The sequence below is a fragment of the Arachis hypogaea genome, chromosome 6, assembly GCF_003086295.3.
Source record: "Arachis hypogaea cultivar Tifrunner chromosome 6, arahy.Tifrunner.gnm2.J5K5, whole genome shotgun sequence".
NCBI classification, from domain to species: Eukaryota; Viridiplantae; Streptophyta; class Magnoliopsida; order Fabales; family Fabaceae; genus Arachis; species Arachis hypogaea.
In genome coordinates, this window is record NC_092041.1 from 110,971,608 (window position 1) to 110,993,009 (window position 21,402).

At 34.7% G+C, this 21,402-nt stretch overlaps 1 protein-coding gene across 4 annotated transcripts; it reads left to right on the forward strand.

Annotated features, from left to right (window-relative positions):
- Nucleotides 1-11,174: 11,174 nt before the first annotated feature.
- Nucleotides 11,175-19,472, forward strand: LOC112755687 (uncharacterized). Of its 4 annotated transcripts, XM_072197638.1 has the most exons (16): nt 11,207-11,276; nt 12,879-13,002; nt 13,080-13,134; nt 13,440-13,528; nt 13,674-13,722; nt 13,837-13,861; nt 13,974-14,016; nt 14,553-14,591; nt 14,726-14,843; nt 15,731-15,858; nt 16,090-16,423; nt 16,650-16,765; nt 17,194-17,395; nt 17,485-18,339; nt 18,435-18,506; nt 18,701-19,472. In XM_072197638.1, the coding sequence occupies exons 9-16, from the start codon at nt 14,770-14,772 to the stop codon at nt 19,014-19,016; spliced, it is 2,097 nt and encodes a 698-aa protein (XP_072053739.1). In that variant the 5' UTR covers nt 11,207-11,276; nt 12,879-13,002; nt 13,080-13,134; nt 13,440-13,528; nt 13,674-13,722; nt 13,837-13,861; nt 13,974-14,016; nt 14,553-14,591; nt 14,726-14,769; the 3' UTR covers nt 19,017-19,472. The 4 variants fall into 4 exon arrangements, with proteins under 4 accessions (XP_072053737.1, XP_025659722.1, XP_072053739.1 ...); XM_072197636.1 differs by lacking the exon at nt 13,674-13,722 and having other exon boundaries at nt 11,175-11,276; XM_072197637.1 differs by lacking the exon at nt 13,974-14,016.
- Nucleotides 19,473-21,402: the final 1,930 nt, after the last annotated feature.

Genomic DNA, 21,402 nt, shown 5'->3' on the forward strand with positions numbered 1-21,402 from the left:
GGCAAATAATTTCTTTGTCTATTTCTTTTTTGGTTTTCCCTTCAAATGTTTTGAGAAATACATTAGAGGGTTGTGTGTGTAAGTAAGAAACTAATTAATTTAGGTTTAGAAACTGAACTGACGATGGTTGATGTAGGAAACTTATATTTGGAAAGAATCGATGAGAATGAATTTGGGTTATAAAAAGGGGAGGGATCAAATTGTATCTCAATTAGAATGTTACGATGTCTAACGTGGCAATAGAATGCCACATTGTTGGCGACTCAATGCCGAAAAAGGGTCGAAGGATCATTTTGGTGTCTGGAGTTCGATTTGGGGAACTATTATAATGAAATTAGAATCTTGAAAACTAAACTGGGTAATGACGTGAATCTCAGGGACTACTATGAGAATTTATTCAAGTTGTTTTAGAAGAAGAAGAATTGATGAGAATGAATTAAGGTTATAAAAAGAGGATGAACCAAATTGGATCTCAATTGAAATGTTACAATGTCTAACATGGCAATAGAATGCTACATCGTTGGTGACTCTGTGTCGAAAAAGGTTATAGGGATCATTTTGGTGCATGGTATTTGATTTGAGGGACTACATGGTAAAATTAAAATTTTAAAAACTAAATTGAATAATGGCATAAATTTCAAGAACCACTAGGAGATTTATTCAAGTTATTATCTTTTTTATTATAATTTTGTTTTAATTTAGTTGTCCTAGAGTAGGAACCAACCCCCTGCGTATCTTTTTTCTTTTTTTTTTTAATTTCTATATTTTTTTGCTATTTATGAATACATTCCTATAAAAAAAACGTTGAATAGTTTTGGAATAATATCGTTATCAATTTGACTATAAGAATAAAATAATATAATTAAAATAAAAAGGTTGTTATCAATTTGAAAATAATATTATTATTTTCCTATTAAATAATCAAATAGAAATTCATCTTGGGATACAAAAATTCTCCATAAAAATAAAAAATAGCCACTAGAGTCTTCAGTTCATACTTGAAATTCTTACATATATAGCACAAAAAATTGTCACAAGTAAAGGACAAAATTAAGCCAATTTTTGTGTGGAAATTAAGGGAGCGGCCTTTTCTTGGAAACTTGCTAATTTGCTATAATAAGTTTTTCTAAGTATTTAATCCACCCCTATTTGCAAGAAGGCGAGGTGATCAAATTTGTTATACGAAGTTAATTAAATTAAAAAAACTTATTATAGCAAATTAAAAAGTTAATTAAATATTTTTAGGTATAATAATATAAAAATAATTTTAAAAAAATATAAATAATAATTTTTAAAAATAATATATTTTTATTTTTTTAATACTTATATTTTTAATATAAAATCTTTTTTAAACACACAAAAAAATAAAAAAATAATAAAAACTATTTTTTAATAACTTAATGACGTCTAAATAAATTATTTTTATACTACCAGAACATTTTTTTTAAACCAAAACAAAAAATACAACTCATAAGCCATGAAAACCATAAACACTCAACTTTAACCTCCATCTTTTAAAGTGTTCTATTTCTGTTGCAAGGAGGTGGTGCCCTGGGAGTCTGACTGAAGCAACAACCATGGAGGGGTGTGAGTTAGGGATGGCAAAATTTTTAAAAATATGGAAATTTTTGCAGACTGTTTTGAATGGCAATTTAACAGAAATTAATTTGTAAATGGATTAAAAAATAATAAATTGGTAAAAAATAGATACATGGTGTGTAATGCATGAATGTGGAGCTGGCATTGTCAGAGAGCACAAAACGCAAGTTACGTTTTGGCACTAACGAAAAACAAGGAAGAGGAGCACGCTGCAAAACGTAGCCTGCGTTTGACAAGCCCAGGCAATCAAAGAACGAAACGTGGCTCTGTGTCCCCTGCATGCAAACAGCTTCACTTTTGACCAGCTTTGGAGAAGGCGAAATGCAGGATGCGTTTGTCAGCCTGCCAGAGCAAATCGGAAGTTGCGTTTGGTAGCCACCATAGCTGCATGTGTGACACGCGTCATGGAGGGTGGTAAATTTTGCTTATAAAAACGAAGACCAAACGCAGATATATAGGAGTAATGGGTGTGAAACGAGAGTGAAAGGAGAGTGAAACCAAAGTAAGAGGAAAAACTGAAGAAGTAAAAGTGAAGAAGTGTGGGAAAAGAAGAAGTTTACGGTAAAGGATTTTATAAATAATGGTTCGTAATTTTTCCAAACCGGAAGAATACATTATTAAATATTTTGATCATCCTCAATAGGTAAATATTTTTTTTTATTTTGATAGTGTTATTGTTAATTTTAATATTATTATTTTTGTTGTTATTATTATTATTATTGTGATTACTGTAACTGTTATTGCTATTATTATTAATGTTGTTATTGTTAGTGACATTGTTATTGTTATTGTTATTAATATAATTATTTTTTAGTAATAAAAAATACTGTATAATAAATTTTTTATTATTTTTAATAAATTTGTTATTATTTTTTAATTATTTATTATTAATTTTTATCATACTAGTCGTACTGTCTAATAAATTATAAAAATAAATTTAAAGTTTGTTATTATTTTTAAATAATTTATTATTAATTTTTATGATACGGTTGTGTAAATAAATTATTAATATTTTCTAATAATAAATAAATAATACTGTGTAATGATAGTAATAAATTGTTATTGTTTTTTAATGGAAAGTAAATAATGTTTAATAATTGTTTATTATTTATTAATAATTTATGATTATTTTTTAAGATAATAATAGTAATAATACTGTTTAGTCAGGATGTTTGCGGTGCGGTTTGGTACGGTTTTTGAACGAAAAGTCATCCGATCCAATCGTTTAATTAAATTGCGGTTCGGTTTGATTCGGTTTTTTTATCAAGATCATCCGAACCAAATCAAACAAATTAAAATCGGTTTGGTTTGGTTCGGTTTTTCGATTTTTTCAGTCAATTCAAAAGAAATATTACCATACTATTTCACAAAGTCATAACCTTAAAATAGACAAACACAAATTCCCAATAGCTAACAAAATCTTGATCTAATAAAATTGAATGACAAAAGGAATTCAAATAATCAATTATTGAGTCAAAAAGAAAATAAATATAAGATGAACTGGTGTCGTACCTAATTGTCGGAGGTTTAGAGTCATATATACACTATATAATTCTTGTTAGGAAATATTATATAAGCCTCACCCCTCTCCCTTTGAGAGTGAAAAAATTTTACTGGATAAGAGTATGTAAGAATGGTATAGGAAAATCAGTTACATGATAACAGATTCAGTTGTATATCAGTATTTGCTACATAAGTTAATAATATACACTCTATTTTCTCCTTCTCTGTTCTCTTCCTGAATACAATGATATCCAACCAAATTTAATTAGCGACCTACAAGTCAAGTGTATCTCTAATATATAACTCCATTAAAAGCTTCAAAATAGAGATCTTTATTTAATTATAAAATAAACTAATTAAATAAGAATTTTATCACAGTTGACTAGTTGAGTGAGGTGCCTTTTCGTTGGAGCAGACAAAACATGTGGTCTAGGATTGATGCATGGAGAGAAACTCACTGAACTAGTGAACCAGCAATCAGAAGCAATTTCCCTAAAGAATGAACAACAAATAAAACAATGAATACTGAACCCAGCAATAAAGTCCTAAAATCAATAGAGGAAAAGGGTCACTAGCTCATAAAGTTCTAAAGCATGCAAACAAAACAAAACACCTAGTATACTCTAAAATAGACTAGAAGGAAGGATGAAAAAGGCCATTGGAAATAATTGATTTTCATACTGTGGCCTATGATTCATCCATGTAGAGTTCTAAATATATGGTCTTCAAACAAAAAACAGCTTTCCAGATATCATGATCAGTGAATACAACTTTGCTTGCTAACATCCATTCCATACAGTGGGAATTGAAAAAACAACTATTCAGGCTATGCCGTAACAATACATTGAACAATAAACAATGAACAACAATCAGAAGCAATTTTAGTAAATCAACAACAAATAAAATCATAACAGAGAATAAAAATCTAACAACCTTCGACCAAAAAATCAGAACCAACAACCCTAAACCTGTAAACCAAAATATACAAATAGAATTGAAAATCATGAATCAGAATTAACCTTAAATCCCTAAATCAAAACAGAACAAAAAGTTTAGAAATAAAAAACGAAATCAGAATCAACAACTCAACCATAAAATCAAGAACAATTCAACCAAGTATTAATTATAAATTAGAATCAATAAGACTAAACCAGAATTTAAAAATAAAAATAGATTCAGAACAAAAAACCAAACATGAGGCTTAGCCTCCATTATAGAAGATGATGGAGGCTCGGTGGGAACTGGGGTCGATGGCTCGGCGCTGCTAGGAAGAACGTTCCTGGGTCGGTGGGTCGGTGCTCGCTGGCGACGCTGGGCGTTGCTGGGAAGAACGCTGCTGCCTGCTGGGTCGGTGCTCGCTGGGAACTGGGAAGAAGGCTTCGGGTGCTGGTGGCTGGTGGGATTGCGACTCTGCGACTGCGAGGGCGAGACTAAGAGCAGCAGAGAGCGACTGCGAGGGCGAGACTGAGAGAAGAGAGCGAGAGAAGCTAGGTTTCGAAATTGGGGGTGAGGGGGGTTATGTGACTTTAGGTCACGACTTGGGGAGTTGGGGGGTGTTCGCGTTTGGGGTCTGGGAAGGGATGGGGGTTGGTTTTTAGGGTTTTTCATATACCAGTTCGGTTCGGTTCGGTTCGGTTGGGATTTTCATGGTCAGAACCGAAAATCGAACCGAACCGCAATAAAAATAGTAAAACTTATTTTTTTCCGATTTTTTTTATTTTTGGTTTTCGATTTTTTCGGTTCGGTCAGTCGATTTAGTTCGTTCCGGTTCGATTTTGAACACCCCTATATTTAGTTATTGGTTTTTTTATTATTGTTATATATTATTGTTAGTGACATTATTATTATTATTATTATGATTGCTAGCCATAGAATACTGTGTAATAATTATAATATTATTAGGATTAGTAACCGTGTTGTTATTATTATTATTATTATTATTATTATTATTATTATTATTATTATTATTATTATTATTATTATTATTATTATTTATCGTTAATTAACGTTTTTTATGATAACGTTATTTATTTATTTATTTATTATTATTATTATTATTATTATTATTATTATTATTATTATTATTATTATTATTATTATTATTATTATTATTATTAATTTTTTTCGTAGGCTATCAGGAATTTGTTGCCTAGAAAATTAGATCCGTCAGAGACCTTTAACGAGGTAGCTGCAGCTTCACTAGCACTGACTAGGTTTTAACACGTTTCACGAGTAGGCGAATTGAGAGGTCATTCTGCACTACTGAGTGCTTTGGTCAAAAGATGGAGGCCAGAGACCCATACATTTCATCTTCCGGTCGGTGAGGTGACAGTGACACTGGAAGATGTTTCATATATTCTTGGCCTCCCGGTTAATGGGGAGGCCGTTACGGGTAGATCAGATAGCAGTCACCAGTTCTTGGTGGAGAACAGCATTGCGTGTTTTGATCGGGAGCCCGGTCCGAAAGATCACGTGCTGGGGAAGGTTAATATTGCTTGGGTCCGGCAGTGCAAAGACACAGAGCCATGTGTTTTTATTTATACTTTATTTTATTACCTCTTTCTTATTTATTTAACAACACGTTATCAACATGAGACTCTAATCAATTTTTTAGGAAGACCCAGGTAACAAATTTTTATTATGTCAAAACTCTCTCATCTTGAATTCAATGCTCTTGATATATCTGGAAATAATTATTTATTATGGATATTAGATGCTGAAATCCATCTTGATTCAATGGATCTTGGAGATACCATTAAAGCTAAAAATAATGCATCTCAGAAGGATAAAGCCAAAGCCATGATTTTTCTTCGTCGTCATCTTGACGAAGGATTGAAAAATGAATATCTCACATTAAAAGATCCTGCAGATCTTTGGAAAGACCTTGAAGAAAGGTATAATCATAAAAAAACGGTGATACTTCCTCAAACCCGATATGAATGGACACACTTGCGTCTGCAGGATTTTAAATCCATAAATGAATATAATTCTGTAATATTTCGAATCACCTCACGAATGAAATTATGTGGAGAAAAGATAACTGACAATGATATGCTAGAGAAAACTTTCTCGACCTTCCATGCCTCGAATGTGCTCCTGCAATAGCAGTATCGAGAAAAAGAATTTAAAAAATATTCTGAGTTAATTTCTTGCCTTCTTGTTGCTGAACGCAACAATGAGTTACTTTTAAAAAATCATGAAGCACACCCAGCTGGCGCCGCGCTATTTTCTGAAGTAAATGCGGCAAATTACCCCAGAAGAGGTAAATGACAAGGTTTTAATAACAAGAAAAATTATGGAAGGAAAAAAAATTATGTTCAAAAGAGAGGATCTCACCAGAAGTGGGATAAAGAAAGAAATATTGGGCAAAATAAATCAACAAAAGATAAGTGTTTCCATTGTGGTGGAAATGGTCATTGGTCACGTACCTGTCGTACCCCAAGGTACCTAGTCGATCTTTACCAGGCATCTTTGAAAAAGGATGACAAAGGAAAGGAATCAAATTTTGTTTCAAACGATGCTGAAAATTCCACCACTCATTATGATGTATCTGACTTCTTTGAGGATCCTGAAGGAAATATTGGTCATTTGATCAATGATGGAATAGTTTAATATGTGAGATTGTTAAATATCTATGTAAATAAATAATGTAAAGAACTTATTGTTAAGTTTTATTTTCTGTGTATTTAAGTTTCAAATGTAATATATATAAAAAATGAAATATTAATGTTTATGCTTTGAAATCCTTGAATGTGTCAAATTTTAAAATAAAATTTTAGTATATGACATTATGTGCAGTGTTTCTTAGAAAAATAATTCCAATCAAGAATTTAATTTGACTGTGCATGCTACTCATTTTATTATTATTTGTCTTTGAAGAAAATGACAATGATTTATAACGAAGATGTATGCCTTGCGGATAGTACAAGTTCACACACCATTCTCAAAAGTGATATATATTTTACCCATCTTGTGCCAAAAGAAGAATGTGTTAATACTATTATTGGCCCAAGCAATGTGATTGAAGGCTCCGGAAGAGCTATAATTTTGTTTCCCGGAGGAACAAAATTCATAATAAATAATGCACTATTGTCTACCAAGTCTCTAAGGAACTTATTGAGTTTCAAAGATATTCGTCGAAATAGATATCATATTGAGACTATGAATGAGGGAGGTCATGAGTACTTATGAATCACAACTTATGATTCAAATAAAAAGGTTATATTAGAAAAGTTACCCTCACTTTTATCTGGGTTATATTATACCAAGATTAGTGCAATTGAATCACATGCCATTGTAAACCAGAAGTTTACTAGCCCAAATGAATTCATAACTTGGCACGACCGATTGGGTCATCCGGGAACAACTATGATGCGGATAATTATTGAAAATTCCTATGGACATTCACTAAAGAACCAAAAGATTCTTAAATCTAGTGAATTTTGTTGTGCTGCATGTTCTCAGGGAAAGTTAATTTTAAGGCCATCACCAGTAAATATTGGATTTGAGTCCCCTGAATTCCTATAAAGGATTCAAGGCGATATATGTGGACCTATTCATCCACCATGTGGATCTTTTAGATATTTTATGGTCCTAATAGACGCATATTCGAAATGGTCACATGTGTGCTTATTGTCTTCTCGCAACCTTGCGTTTGCGAGATTACTGACTCAAATTATTTGATTAAAAGCACAATTTCCAGAAAATTCAATCAAAGCAATTCGTCTTGATAATGCTGGTGAATTTACTTCCTAAGCATTTGATGCTTATTGTATGGCTAATGGAATAAGTGTTGAACATCCAGTAGTTCATGTTCACACACAAAATGGGTTAGTAGAATCACTTATTAAACGCCTCCAATTAATTGCTAGACCCTTACTTATGAGAACAAATCTCCCAACCTCGGTTTGGGAGCATGCTATTTTACATGCCACACCACTTATTTGTTTGAGGCCAACGAGTTACCATCAGTTCTCTCCTAGCAATTAGCTTTTGGCCAGCAGCCAAATGTTTCCCATTTAAGAATATTTGGGTGTGCAATATATGTTCCCATTGCACCATATAATCGCACCAAAATGGGATCCCAAAGAAAATTGGGGATATATGTTGGATATGATTCTCCCTCTATAATGAGGTATCTTGAGATACAAACTGGAGATGTATTTAAAGTCCGGTTTGCGGATTGTCATTTTGATGAATCAAAATTTTCAACATTAAGGGGAGAGAATAAGCTTCCTAAAAAGGAACTTAATTGGAATGCATCATCATTGATGCATTTAGATCCTCGATCAGGGTAATGTGAACTAAAAGTTCAAAAGATTATACATTTGCAAAGAATAGCAAATGAATTGCCTGATGCATTTTCCGATACAAAGAGGATAACCAAATCTTATATACCAGCGAAAAATGCCCCAATTCGAATTGATGTCCCAGTTGGACAAATTGCCATCAAAGCAAATACACGCCAGAAGCGTGGCAGGCCTGTCAGTTCCAAAGACAACAATTTTCGAAAAAGAAAAGAGGTAAATACTATTCCTGTTGAAAAAGACATAGTAAAGACACCTGCAGTTGTCCAAAATTCTGATATAGTTTTAACGCCAGAAGACGTTCAGGTACCTGAAAATTGTGAAAATGACGATATCTCGATAAATTATGTGTTTACAGGAGATAAATGGGACCGAAATAAGACAATTGTCAATGAAATATTTGCATATAATGTGGCATTAAATATCATGCATGAAAGTAAGGATCTTGAGGCAAGATCAGTCGAAGAATGTCGACAAAGAAATGATTGGCCAAAATGGGAAGAAACCATGAAGGCTGAATTAGACTCACTTGCAAAATGTAAAGTCTTTGGACCTGTTGTCCGTACACCACAAGATGTAAAACCTGTTGGATACCGATGGGTATTTGTGAGAAAACGAAACGAGAAAAATGAAGTTGTGCGCTATAAAGCCCGACTTGTGGCACAAGGTTTTTCACAAAAGGCCCAATATAGATTATGAAGAAACGTATTCCCCTGTAGTGGATGCGATAACATTGCGTTATTTGGTCAGTTTATCTGCATATCATAAACTGCATATGTATTTAATGGATGTGGTAACAGCCTACTTATACGGCTCATTAGATCAGGATATCTATATGAAGGTCCCTGAAGGGCTAAAGATATCTAAACCATCCAATGAATATTCGCAAGGGTTATACTCAGTCAAATTGTAAAGATCTTTATATAGTCTGAAGCAATCTAGACGAATGTGGTATAATAGTCTTACTGAGTATCTGGCCAAAAGTGGATTCAAGAATGATGATATCTGTCCATGTGTTTTCATAAAGAAATCTGCATTTGGATTCATTATAGTTGCTGTGTACGTTGATGATTTAAATATTATTGGGACTCGTGAAGATATTCCAACAATTATAAAAACTCTAAAAGAAGAGTTTCAGATAAAAGATCTTTGAAAGACTAAATTTTGTCTCGACCTGCAGATCGAGCATACAAAAAATAGAATATTTATTCATCAAACAACATACACAGAAAAAATCTTGAAAAGATTTTATATGGATAAATCACATCCCTTGAGTACCCCAATGATCGTAAGATCTTTGGATGTGGAAAATGATCAATTCCATCCTAAAGAAGAAAATGAAGATATCCTTGGCCTTGAAGTACCATATCTTAGTGCCATTGGAGCGCTAATGTATCTTGCAAATAATATAAGACTCGATATATCATTTGCTGTTAATTTACTAGCAAGATATAGTTCATCTCCAACCAGAAGACATTGGAATGGAATCAATCAAATCTTTCGATATCTTCATGGAACGGTTGATATGGGATTGTTTTATCCCTATGGATCCAAGTCACAATTAGTTGGCTATGCAGATGCTGGATACTTGTCTGATCCACATAAAGGGAGATCTCAAACAGGATACCTGTTCACATATGGTGGTACAGCTATATCATGGAGGTCCACGAAACAAGCGATAGCAGCAACCTCCTCTAATCATGCTGAATTACTAGCAATACGTGAAGCTAGTTGCGAGTGTTTTTGGCTCAGGAGTTTGATCTAATATATTCTGTCATCATGTGGACTGATTGATCATAAGATAGCTCCAACTGTCCTGTTTGAAGATAATACAACATGCATTGCTCAACTTAAAGACGGATACATCAAAGGTGATAGAACAAAATATATTTCTCCTAAATTCTTTTTCACTCATGATCTTCAAAATCAAGGGACAATTGATGTCCAACAGATCCGCTCAACTGACAATCTAGCAGATTTATTCACAAAGTCACTCCCAAAATCCTCATTTGAAAGATTGGTACATGAGATTGGGATGCGCCGATTTCGGGACATTAAATGATATCGACAAGAGGGGGAGACTGTATTCTTTTTTCCTTGGTCAGATTTTTTTTCCCAGTGGATTTTTCTTGACAATGTTTTTAATGAGGTAGTCCCCATCACAAAGGATATTGTACACTTTTTTCTTCACTAAGGTTTTTTTCCATTAGATTTTTCTTTAGTAAGATTTTAACGAGATAATAATCCTAAATGGTCATCCAATGAGGAGTGTTGTGATAAACACAAAGGATATGGATGCCCATTAATTTCATGGGTGACTAAGTATTCATGTTACCAAGAAAAAATTTACATTTAATGAAAGTTGAAAATATGAACCCTGTACATGTATAAATAGGGGTATGGTACGAGACAATACACACAGGCACACAGCAATATTAACAACAAACATTCTCTCTCTCTTTCTTATACAATAAAGCATTTCTTTACTTTCTCTCTTTGTATACTACTAATATAATATTAATATATTATCTTTATAGTAATATAATAGTATTAGTAAATACTGATAGTAGTATTTTTCTATTTATACTTTATTTTATTACCTCTTCCTTATTTATTTTACAACAAGATATAAAAAAAATATGTTCTCTTTTTTGAAAAAGTTCTCTCTCCTCCTTGTCAAGAGGGTAAGAAACCAAAATGATGAACAAGGGTAGTCCGGTAAATTCCCTGGCCAGTACAAGTAGCTTCTAGGCTAAACCCTCCTCCATATATAAAATGCCTAGGTTTTTATGCTCCTCACTTTCTTCTTCTCATCTCATCACTTTCGATACCCATTTTCCCCTTTCTATGTGGTTCTGCGTTTCTCAGGTAAGCACAATCGTACTGCTTCCTTCATCTTTCTTCCACCAAAACGCTTGTCGTTTTTCACTATAACCACCAGCTACTCTCTTCTTTCCATTCTGTACCATTTGGCGAATCTACGATTTACACTGATGAACGACACTCCTTTCCGCTCTTAAAGCCACCCCAAATTTGAACCCACTGTTCAGATTGTTGTTTTGTGTGTAGCTACACTGCGTTTCGTATAATCCTATGTGTTTCTTTTCTTACGTTTGTGGTTTTGGGCTTCATCTTTAACACTCTGTTGCATGTTTTAGGTATTGGAGCTAGGGTTTAGGGTTTGAGACCCGAATTTGACGTATCTGTTGCTTGTTCTTCTTGTTTGTTCCAATTTAGTAGGTTTGATGCCCAATGTTTGGTTACTATCATGAATTTCGTTTGGTCGATGGAAGTTTATAATGGAATTTGTTGTGATTTTATGAGTTGATTATAGATTTCTTGTTTCGGAGTGACATTAATCAGTTTTTGATTTTGTTCCAGGAGATGGGAATGTCCTCACTCTACTAAGCTGTGTAGTTTCATGTTTCTGTGTTTTATGCCTGTTGTGTCATTTCAGTTATGCTTAGAAAATAGTAGTTCATGTTATCTCTAATTTAATTGCTTGTAGGGCTGAGTCTAAAACTACTATTTACATGGGAGTTTGTTTTATAGAGCTTGTTCATTTTGGAATGATTTTGATTATGAATTATAATGCATAATGCATAAGCTTTTTTAAGCACATAAAGTTAATTTAGGAATGCACTCATTGACGACATTGGAATGAAATTCGGGTTTATAATAGCGCATATTTGTGATGTAATGCAGCCCTTAATTTGATTCTGTAATTTAGTCTAGGTACATATTTTTTATTGTGAAGTCATTCCTATTTTTAGGTAACTTATCTTGTGTAACTCAGTTCCATTGGATAGTTGATACATACCTTCTTTAAGTAGATCTGTGTTTCAGAGTGAAATGATGGATGCTTGTTTAACGATGCCATGTTAATATTGCCTCAGAGTTCAGTTCAGTGTTTAGACTGGACTGCAATGGCAAACAAGAATCCCGTTTGCCATAACTCATAACATAATTCACACTGGTTAGATAACTCCTAAATTATTCTTCTAAAATCTAATGACAAATAACACTCTAGCGACAAGTAGCACTGTTGATCATCAAACAGCATTATCTTTGAAAGAAAAAAAACTTTGAACTATACTTTTATTTCTCTTAAGAACTCCCTGTAATTTGTAGTCTGCTTTTCCCTGCCAGTTCTGCTTGCAGTCTTTGAGAATCTTCACACTTGAATAACTTGGTGAAAATATAAGTAATTTAGTCTGGAGTTGAGCACAGCTAGTGTGTGAAAATATAGGTGTATAGTGGCTTGTTGACTCTGAGGCAAAGCCATTAGTTACTTTTGCCCCACTTACTTTTGGTTTGGGTACCGAAAATATCCTGTTATGTTCGTTAGTGTTGCAGCAATTATCTTATGAACTCACATGAAGTTATTTAAGTGTTGCAAAAGGTATCTTGTATCTATCTTGCGTTGATAGAATTGACCATTTTACTCTAATTTTATAATTGATGCTTCAGATTGGTGGTTATTTTGGTTAAATCTTAAATAAAAAAAGCACCAATAATGGCAAAGAAGAAGAATCCCCACGTGTATATGGATGTTTCTATAGACGGAGATCCAGTTGAGAGGATGGTTTTTGAGGTAATTCTCCTTTATAATTCTTAGTTTTAATGATATATATTTGCAATAGTCAACCTAATGGTACGCTGTCGCTGCAGCTCTTCTATGACATTGCTCCAAAGACTGCAGAAAATTTTCGTGCACTGTGTACAGGTAAACAATTAATTTGATTTGTTTGGAAATTTATTAAATTTTGACAATTTCACGATAGACACGATGATAGGGCAAAATGATGTTTGATTCATGTAGCTGATCCACCTAGTAGAATAAGGCTTTGTTTTCTTTTTTTTTTTGGAAAATTTTATTCAATTTTACCATTTTTTTATTGGTTCTCATTTTTCTCCCATTGAGAAATTTCCGTAGTCAACTGAACAACTGAAAAAATATATAATCTTCCTATTTAACAAGCTGTTGATTCCTGTCCTGCTATTTCCTGAGAAATTTCATTATTTATCCAGGAGAAAAAGGAGTTAGCCCAAATACTGGGAAATCACTACACTACAAGGGTTCTTTCTTCCATTACATTCTGAAAGGTTCTATTGTGCGGGTATGTTGGTTCTTTTTTGTTTATTCACCTTACGTCTTGATTGTTCTTCAGTAATTTTATACAACTTTTCCACCCTTCTTTTTGTGGTTAAACATGGCTTAGTAGTTGTCCGTCTTTTAGTCAGTTATCCTGGTTTATTCTGTAGGATACAGCGCTGATGGTCACGATTGCTTTTCTTGTGATATAGATTCAAGGTTACTAAATGAGTTATACATTCTCGTAATTCTAAGTCTCATGATGTCCATAACAATTTCGTATGCATTGTTGCTCCAGGTTATATGTATTAATGGTTGGTTTTCCTTTTGCAGGGTGGCGATTTTGTCAATCGAAACGGTATGTAGTTGTCTTTGTGTTGCCTCCTATTATGAATTACTTCAATTTTTGAAACTTGAAATTTCATACGATATATTTAGTCACTTTTATTTTTTATCATTTGATCATTCAGTTGTCCGAGTTGCAAGCCTTGTTTCATGTTTCCTGTGAGAATGGTAATTTCTTTTCTAAGTCAATTAGGGACCTAACTAAACAAATTTGTTATTGCCCCGTCATTGACTTGGGGGGTACAAGAGATATGCCTTTGCAATTTTTTTTTGGGATAAAAAAATTAAGTTTTTGATATTGCTCTATTGTGGTTCACTACTAGAAGTTTCAGACATTGTATTCATAATACTATTGCTATGTATATTTTGTTTGCCCTGTTTTATGGATTTTTTTTTCTGTTTCTTGTATTTGTTTTTATTTTTTGATGTGTCATGTTTAGTAGTTAGGATTATGTTATGTTGTGGTGTTTATCACTCCTCTTCAAATTTATATTGATCCATTACAAACTTAAAAGAATTCCTGACAATGGCATATAATAGTCTTTTTTATTGCATTCTGGTTGAGTGAATGAACTAGAAGCTTGTCTTAAAGCGTCTTCTGTGTCGTTGATGGTCATATTTCATCCTTTTTGTGGTTCCATAAATCCATCATATGCTGTAAATTATACTAAACTCCTGTGTCATTTGGTTCCTGTGTTTTGCAGGGACTGGTGGGGAAAGCATATATGGTTCAAAGTTTCCAGGTGAGAATGTTAAGCCAGGAAGTTGAGCTGCATATTCTGCAGCATGGGTTCAGAACTGTATTGCACTCGCTTTTTGGCCTTTTAGGTTTTTTTTACGTCTCTCAAGTTGTTTCTGTTTTGTACTTCTGTTTCAGATGAGTCGCCTAGGCTGAAGCATGATTCTTCAGGCCTTTTATCAATGGCAATTGCTGATCGCGAAACACTGGGTTCTCATTTTATCATCACTTTAAAAGCGGATCACCATCTTGATAGGTTTGTTTGTCCGGTTCATTTTTGTAGCATTTAAGTGCTTTTATTAGATTTAGAATGTGTTTATTTTTGTAGGCTATCTATGATGGGGACCACCCTCTAATTAATGGGCCTTGCTGTTAAGGAATTAGAATTAGTAGTTGGTAACAGAGGAGATAAAAGTGTGTTAAAGATAGAGAAGGCATTTCTTGGGATACTAGTATTTAAAAGACAGAGAGGAAGGGATCTGTCAAATTCCTAACTATATCTTCTGTATCTAGGTGAGGATGTCCCATCCTAATGAAATATCTTTTCCCATAAAAAAGGAACTGTGAGAAAGCAAGACATTGACCAATTTTGGATTGTTAAGTAGGGACTTCCATACAATCAAAGTAATTGATTTAAGGGTGTTCAGCCCTGTTCTTTCTTACTATACAATTATTCTCACTTTAAAGGATCTAAATCTATAATTAGTAAGGCCTTCTAATGAGAAACTTGTTCCTTTCAATCTACTGCAATAAGCAGTTTTGAAACATTTTAGTAGGATTTGGAGAACACAGATTTTGAAACCCGTTGTGAGCTTAGCTATACAAGCTCTAGCAAAAAGCTTATAAGCATTTACAAAAAATAAATCATTTCAGGTGGCTGTCTTTGTTCATAACGTCTGAGATGTAATTCTCAGCATGTTTTGAATGCCATTGGGTTTATTTCTAAGTAGATCTTATGTAACAAGATCCAGTCAATATGTATGTATTTATTTTTTCTTTTATCCAAATGGGGACTTTGCATTAATGCATTGTTTAATTTGTGTTGGGTGGGTGATGGTGTATCCTATGATACCGAGTCGTTGTTTCTTCGGATGGGACTAGATGTACAATTTACATGTTCAAAATTGTGGAATCATCTTGCAGAAAGCATGTAGTCTTTGGCAAGCTTGTCCACGGGCATAATGTGTTGAAGAAAATTGAAGACACAGGTGATGAAGAAGGGCATCCAACTGTGACCGTTAAAATAATTAATTGTGGTGAATTCAATGACGGTAAGAATCCCTTAGCCTGTTATGGAGAACGAAAAATTCTATAATTAATATTAAAGGCAATGTTTAAATCCTATATCATCTATTGAATATTATATTCCCGATGCTTGAAAATGATGAAATGAGTAGTGTATGGAAGTGTGCTTATTTTCTCCACATAAGTGATTATGCTCTATGCAGCGATTTATGTGATCTATTTTTTATTCATCCATCTGATTCCTTATGCTCGCGCAGATGGAAAGAAGATAAATAAATCTGAAGCCAATAGTCAAGAAATGCAGCGTAAGGGAAAGCACAAAAAATCTTCAAGAGACCGAAGAAAAAGGAGAAAATACGACTCATCAGATTCTGAGAGTTCTGATTCGGACATGGAATCTTCGGAAAGTGATAGTGATTCTGAGTCGGATGGTTCTTCATCATCTTATATAAGTTCCTCTAGTGATGACAGGCGAAGGAAGAGAAAGAGGTCTTCGAGGAAGGATAAACATAGACGTGGAAAGCGAAGAGATAAACGCCGAGATAAGAGGCGCAGGAAGCGTGACAAGAAGTCAAAACGTAGATCAAAACGGTACTGAATCTGATTAAACATCTGATCACGGTTTAAATCATTTGTTCTCTTAGGAGATGACCCATATGCTTTGATGTGTGTTGCTGTATTATATCAAATATTAGTTACTGTACTTGGGAAGAACTTAATAATAACCATTGTCTAAATATACAATGTAACATGTCCTAATTGATTTCAACTATTGTCTTAACTCTTAATTTACACTGAAATTCTCGTTTGATGTTAGGGATTCTGGTAGTCTAACTGATTCGGATAGTGGAACTAAGAGTGGCAATAGCCCTGATTGCAGAAGTCAAGCTGATGGGAAAGATCTGAAGCATAAAGATCATGCGCATAAAAATGGTATTTTTTTTTTATAAATTCAACTTCCATTTTGTGTGTCATTATACGTGTGCATTACTTATGTTGAAACAAAATCTTGAATTACATAATAGAATTTTGTAAAGATTCAACTTCACAGAGGAGCAGACATCCTTTTTTTCTGCCATCTTCCCTTGTTGCCTTATAGCTAGTCATCAATTTTAAGTTTTGAAAGAAGTCAATGAAGTTCATTTGTACAAAAATCAGCATCTTTATTTTAAATTCAAGTGTGACTCCTTTCACGACTTGAATGACTTTCACAACTAATGCAGTCCTTGCTGGTTTGTTACGTAAGTCACTGGTAAATTTGTAGCTTATGCAAGTCAATTGCTTGGATTTTGATTACTCTAGCTTTACTTTGTTGGGCAATGTTAGTAATGTCATGTCCTGCCTCTGTTTTTGCTTCATAGCTGAAGATCAGTCTCCATTAAATGTGGAGAATGAATTGCCTCTTGCACATCGGAAAAAGCGGGAGGAACTGGATATGCCAGAGGAAGAATTTCCGAAGGAGAATGGAGCACGGCGCAGCAATGGCATAGGAACCAACCATCGATCTGACAGAAGTGAAGAAAGGCAGCCTGATGTGGTTGATGATCATCCAGGGAAATCTAGGTCTACTTTCAAATCTTGTTGGACCTCAGTTATTTCTCATGCTTACCATTTCTTCCAGATGTGGTATTTTATTAAAAGGTGATGTGCAGGAGTCGAAGCATGAGTCCTAAGCGAGCTGTGAGTAAGAGTATGAGTATTAGTCCCAGGGGTGGAAACAGAAGCCCAAGCCCAAGTCCAGGCAGGAGTTTGAGCAGAAGTCCAAGTCGTAGTAGAAGCCCTCCTGCTCCATCAAGGCGGAGTTTGAGCAGGAGTCCTGCTAGAAGCATAAGCAGAAGTCCTGTTAGAAGGACAAGCAGAAGTCCAGACCGAAGCATCATTAGAAGCCCAGTGAGGGGTAGGAAGGGGAGAAGTGTCAGCAGAAGCCCCATGAGAACTCGCAATCATAGAAGTATCAGTAGAAGCTCTGGGAGAATCCGTGATCGCAGTGTGAGTAGAAGTCCTGTGAGAGCCCGTGATCGCAGAAGTATCAGTAGAAGCCCTGTGAGAGCTCGTGATCGTGGAAGTGTCAGCCGAAGCCCTGTGAGATCCCATTCTCGCAGTCATCGGAGCAGAAGTTCTCCCAGACCACCACCAAGAAGAACAATCAGTAGGAGCCCTGTGCGAGTGTCAAGAAAGAGCATAAGCCGAAGTCCAGTTAGGTCCTCTGCCAGAAGCTTGAGTAGAAGCTCTGGGAGGGTTCCTTTGAGAAGCATTAGTAGAAGCCCTGTCAGAGCCCCAAGTAGAAGTGATCGCCGCAGCTATTCTAGGAGTCGCAGCCCTGTCCGTAGGACAAGGACACCTCGTGGTAGGAGCATTTCGAGAAGCGTCTCACCTGATGCTTCACCAAAGCGTATCAGAAGGGGAAGAGGTTTTAGTGAACGATATTCTTATGCCAGAAGGTATAGAACCCCTTCTCGTTCTCCTGTGAGGTCATACCGCTACAATGGAAGAAGTGACCGTGACAGGTAGAGTTCTATCTACTCTCTCGGATTAGTCATCATCTTGAGGTGATATTGAGCTTTGGATAATTGAATGTTCTATTTTCACTTTTTCTGCTCAGATACACAAGTTATAGGAGGTATTCCCCCAGGCGATACAGGAGCCCACCACCACGTGCAAGATCTCCTCCAAGGTTATCTTTTTCTTTCAAGCTTCCTAGTTCCTATGACATTTTTATTTCTTAGAATTACAGAGATCTTGTATTTAGAGTCTAAAGGTGTGATTTGTATCTCTATCTTCGGTTCATTTATTTCTGGTGCTTGTGTTTTCCGTTCCTGATATGCCTGCCTATTAAGTAGACATGATTTTGTGAAAACCCATTTGTAGATACCGAGGCAGGAGGAGCAGGACACCTTTATCACGCAGCCCTCGTTATCGCAGTCGACGATATAGCAGAAGCCGTAGCCCTGTTCGCAGCCGTTCACCAGTTGAACCATATCGAGCTCGTGTCTCTCCTCGTGTGGAGAGGCGCATGTCCTCATCTCGGAGCAGGAGTCCGTCACGATCGAGGTCTTCTGTAGAATCACAATCTCCACGAAAAGCAAGCGGAGTAAACAGGTCAAGGTCGTCATCCGGAAGCCCAAATGGAAAGAAAGGCCTAGTCTCGTATGAAGATGGTTCTCCTGACTCAAGCCCGAGGTAAAAAATCAGTGATTGGGTGTATGGAAGCTGATTGATAGTTATGTTTTGCCAGCTGGAGGCTTCAATTCTCAAACATCTCTACTTGCTTGCTGGTATTTATGAATGCTACGTTTTCTCTTTCTAAACCACCATTTAGGTTTTCCTTGTAGTCTGTTTTAGTTTTAATTGAATTTGACATGTTGGGATAATAGTAGTACTAGAATAATGAAGTTGAGAGTGCAGTTTTAGTTGGGACCGGGGCCTTTATACATTGATGAGTGATGACCCCGAATGAGTTGGAGACTGTTGCATGATGAGTTGAATTTTATCGAAGTTATGGCCTATCCTATATTTCTGGGTTTGGGGGGTTAAACCTAATTTTGGGGTAAAACTGTTGGTTGCCATTTCTACTGTATTTTGTTAGAAAATAGTTGACTCTTATTGGAAAAAAAAATTATCTGTACTGTTTGATGGAAAATTGTGTCCCTTTTTTTTGCATGTTGATTATTCTGCACCCTCGTGTAAGAATAAAAATGGGTTCATTTATATTCGGCAAAAATCGTGATTTATCAATAATAACAACTTGCTTATATTTGAATGAGAAGATCCGCCACTCCAACAATTCATAAACCTTCATCGTTGACAACCTCAAGCAAGACGTCATCTCCCATCCATTTCCTAGAATTAGAGAAAAATACTAGAATGGGATTAATTATGTTAATAATATTCTTAATAGTGTACTACAAGGCGTATGATATCCAAGCCAAATCCAAATTCGAATATCATATATAGCCAGGGAGAGATGAACGACGTCAAACAACTTATTTATAACTGTTATTGGGTAATTTCAGCCAAATTGAATCAGGATATTAACATTTAAATATTACACAATTTTTATCTGATCCCATATGTGATTATATCGAAGTTCATGTTTTCCAATTATTTTGCACCTACTGTGCAAAAGACAAAAGTTGATTTTATCCAAAAAAAAATCTGATTGATAACGAGTGCATGGACATTAAAATTAATTAACGTGGTATACTAATAGGCTGACGTAATGTTGATATTGTTTGGCTTCCAAAGGATAAAATTGAAAAGGGGGAAATGAAGATTGTGATCACGTCTTTACACAGTGTTTGGTTCAAACGAAAATAAGGAGAAGGAAAATACGGGGAAAGAAAACGGGTGGAAAGTCAAGTCAAGTTTTTCATTGTTTGGTTTATTAAAGAAAATGAAAAGAAAAAGAAAAAAGTGGAGTGGGGTCCACGAAAAAATTTTCTCTTCGGCTGGGAGATGAAAACTAACAAGAAAGAGGAAATAGTGATATAATTACAAATTTACCCTCTATTTAATAAAAAGATCAAAATATTTTATTTTATTTTTTTTACATTTAAAAATTATCTCTTGTGCTCTTCTTAATTTTACAGCACTATCAAATTTCATTTTTTTTCTTAAATATAATTAAAGAGATTAATAATATAATTTATGAATAATTATTTACTTGTAAAATTATTTACTTGTAAAATTAATAAATTATAATTTATATATAATATAAATAAGGATATTAATGTAATTTTATTCTAACATAATTTTCTTTCTTCTCACTTTTCTTTCAAACCAAACAAAAGAAAATTTTCTCTCTATTTTCTTTCCATCAATTTTCTCTTAATCCAAACAACATACAAATAACTCTACTTTTCTTTCTATTTTCTTTCTTTTCATTTTCTTTTCTCTTATTTTCTTTCTTTCCATTTTCCTTCTTATATCCAAACAAAGTCTTAGAGTTCTTTTAAGAGAGAATGGCAATTACTAACTTGGAAGCTAAATTTTGTTAGTAACCACTAGATTGTAGGGGTTGGACTTGGAGAGCTTGATCTCCAAGATAGAGAGAGATCACCGCTCGAGGCTTTGTAGGTTGTAGCTAGTTTGCGCACCAAGTCGGGTCGAGTTTCATCGGGGTAAAGACCGACCCAATCAGTTTGGTAGATGGGAATTAGAATAAAGTGGAATCCAAGGGTGTTGGACTTGGGTTAGATTTTTCTCTGTGGGAAGGCCTTACTGGGTCAGGTGTATCTTCGGCCAATGGTTTTAGGTCGTTGGTGTAACACTGTTCCCACTGAATGATCGATCTCGTAGGTCGGGCATCGAGTGTTATTTGTAGGCTCATATCCTTTGTCCGTACTGGAATGTCCCACCAATTGTCATTTGTATGTTGTTAAGCACGCCAATTCTGAGTTGGAACGTGTTCTTGTAAAGTTGGATTTGAGGTCTTATGTACCAAGTTGCTTCCACAAAGTGGAAATATCCTTGATCTAATACTACCCTTGTTATGAAGGATTCTGAATCATAGGTGGTTATGGGTTGGTGTAAGCATATTCCTGACTTTTTTTTTTTTGGTTAAGGTAAGG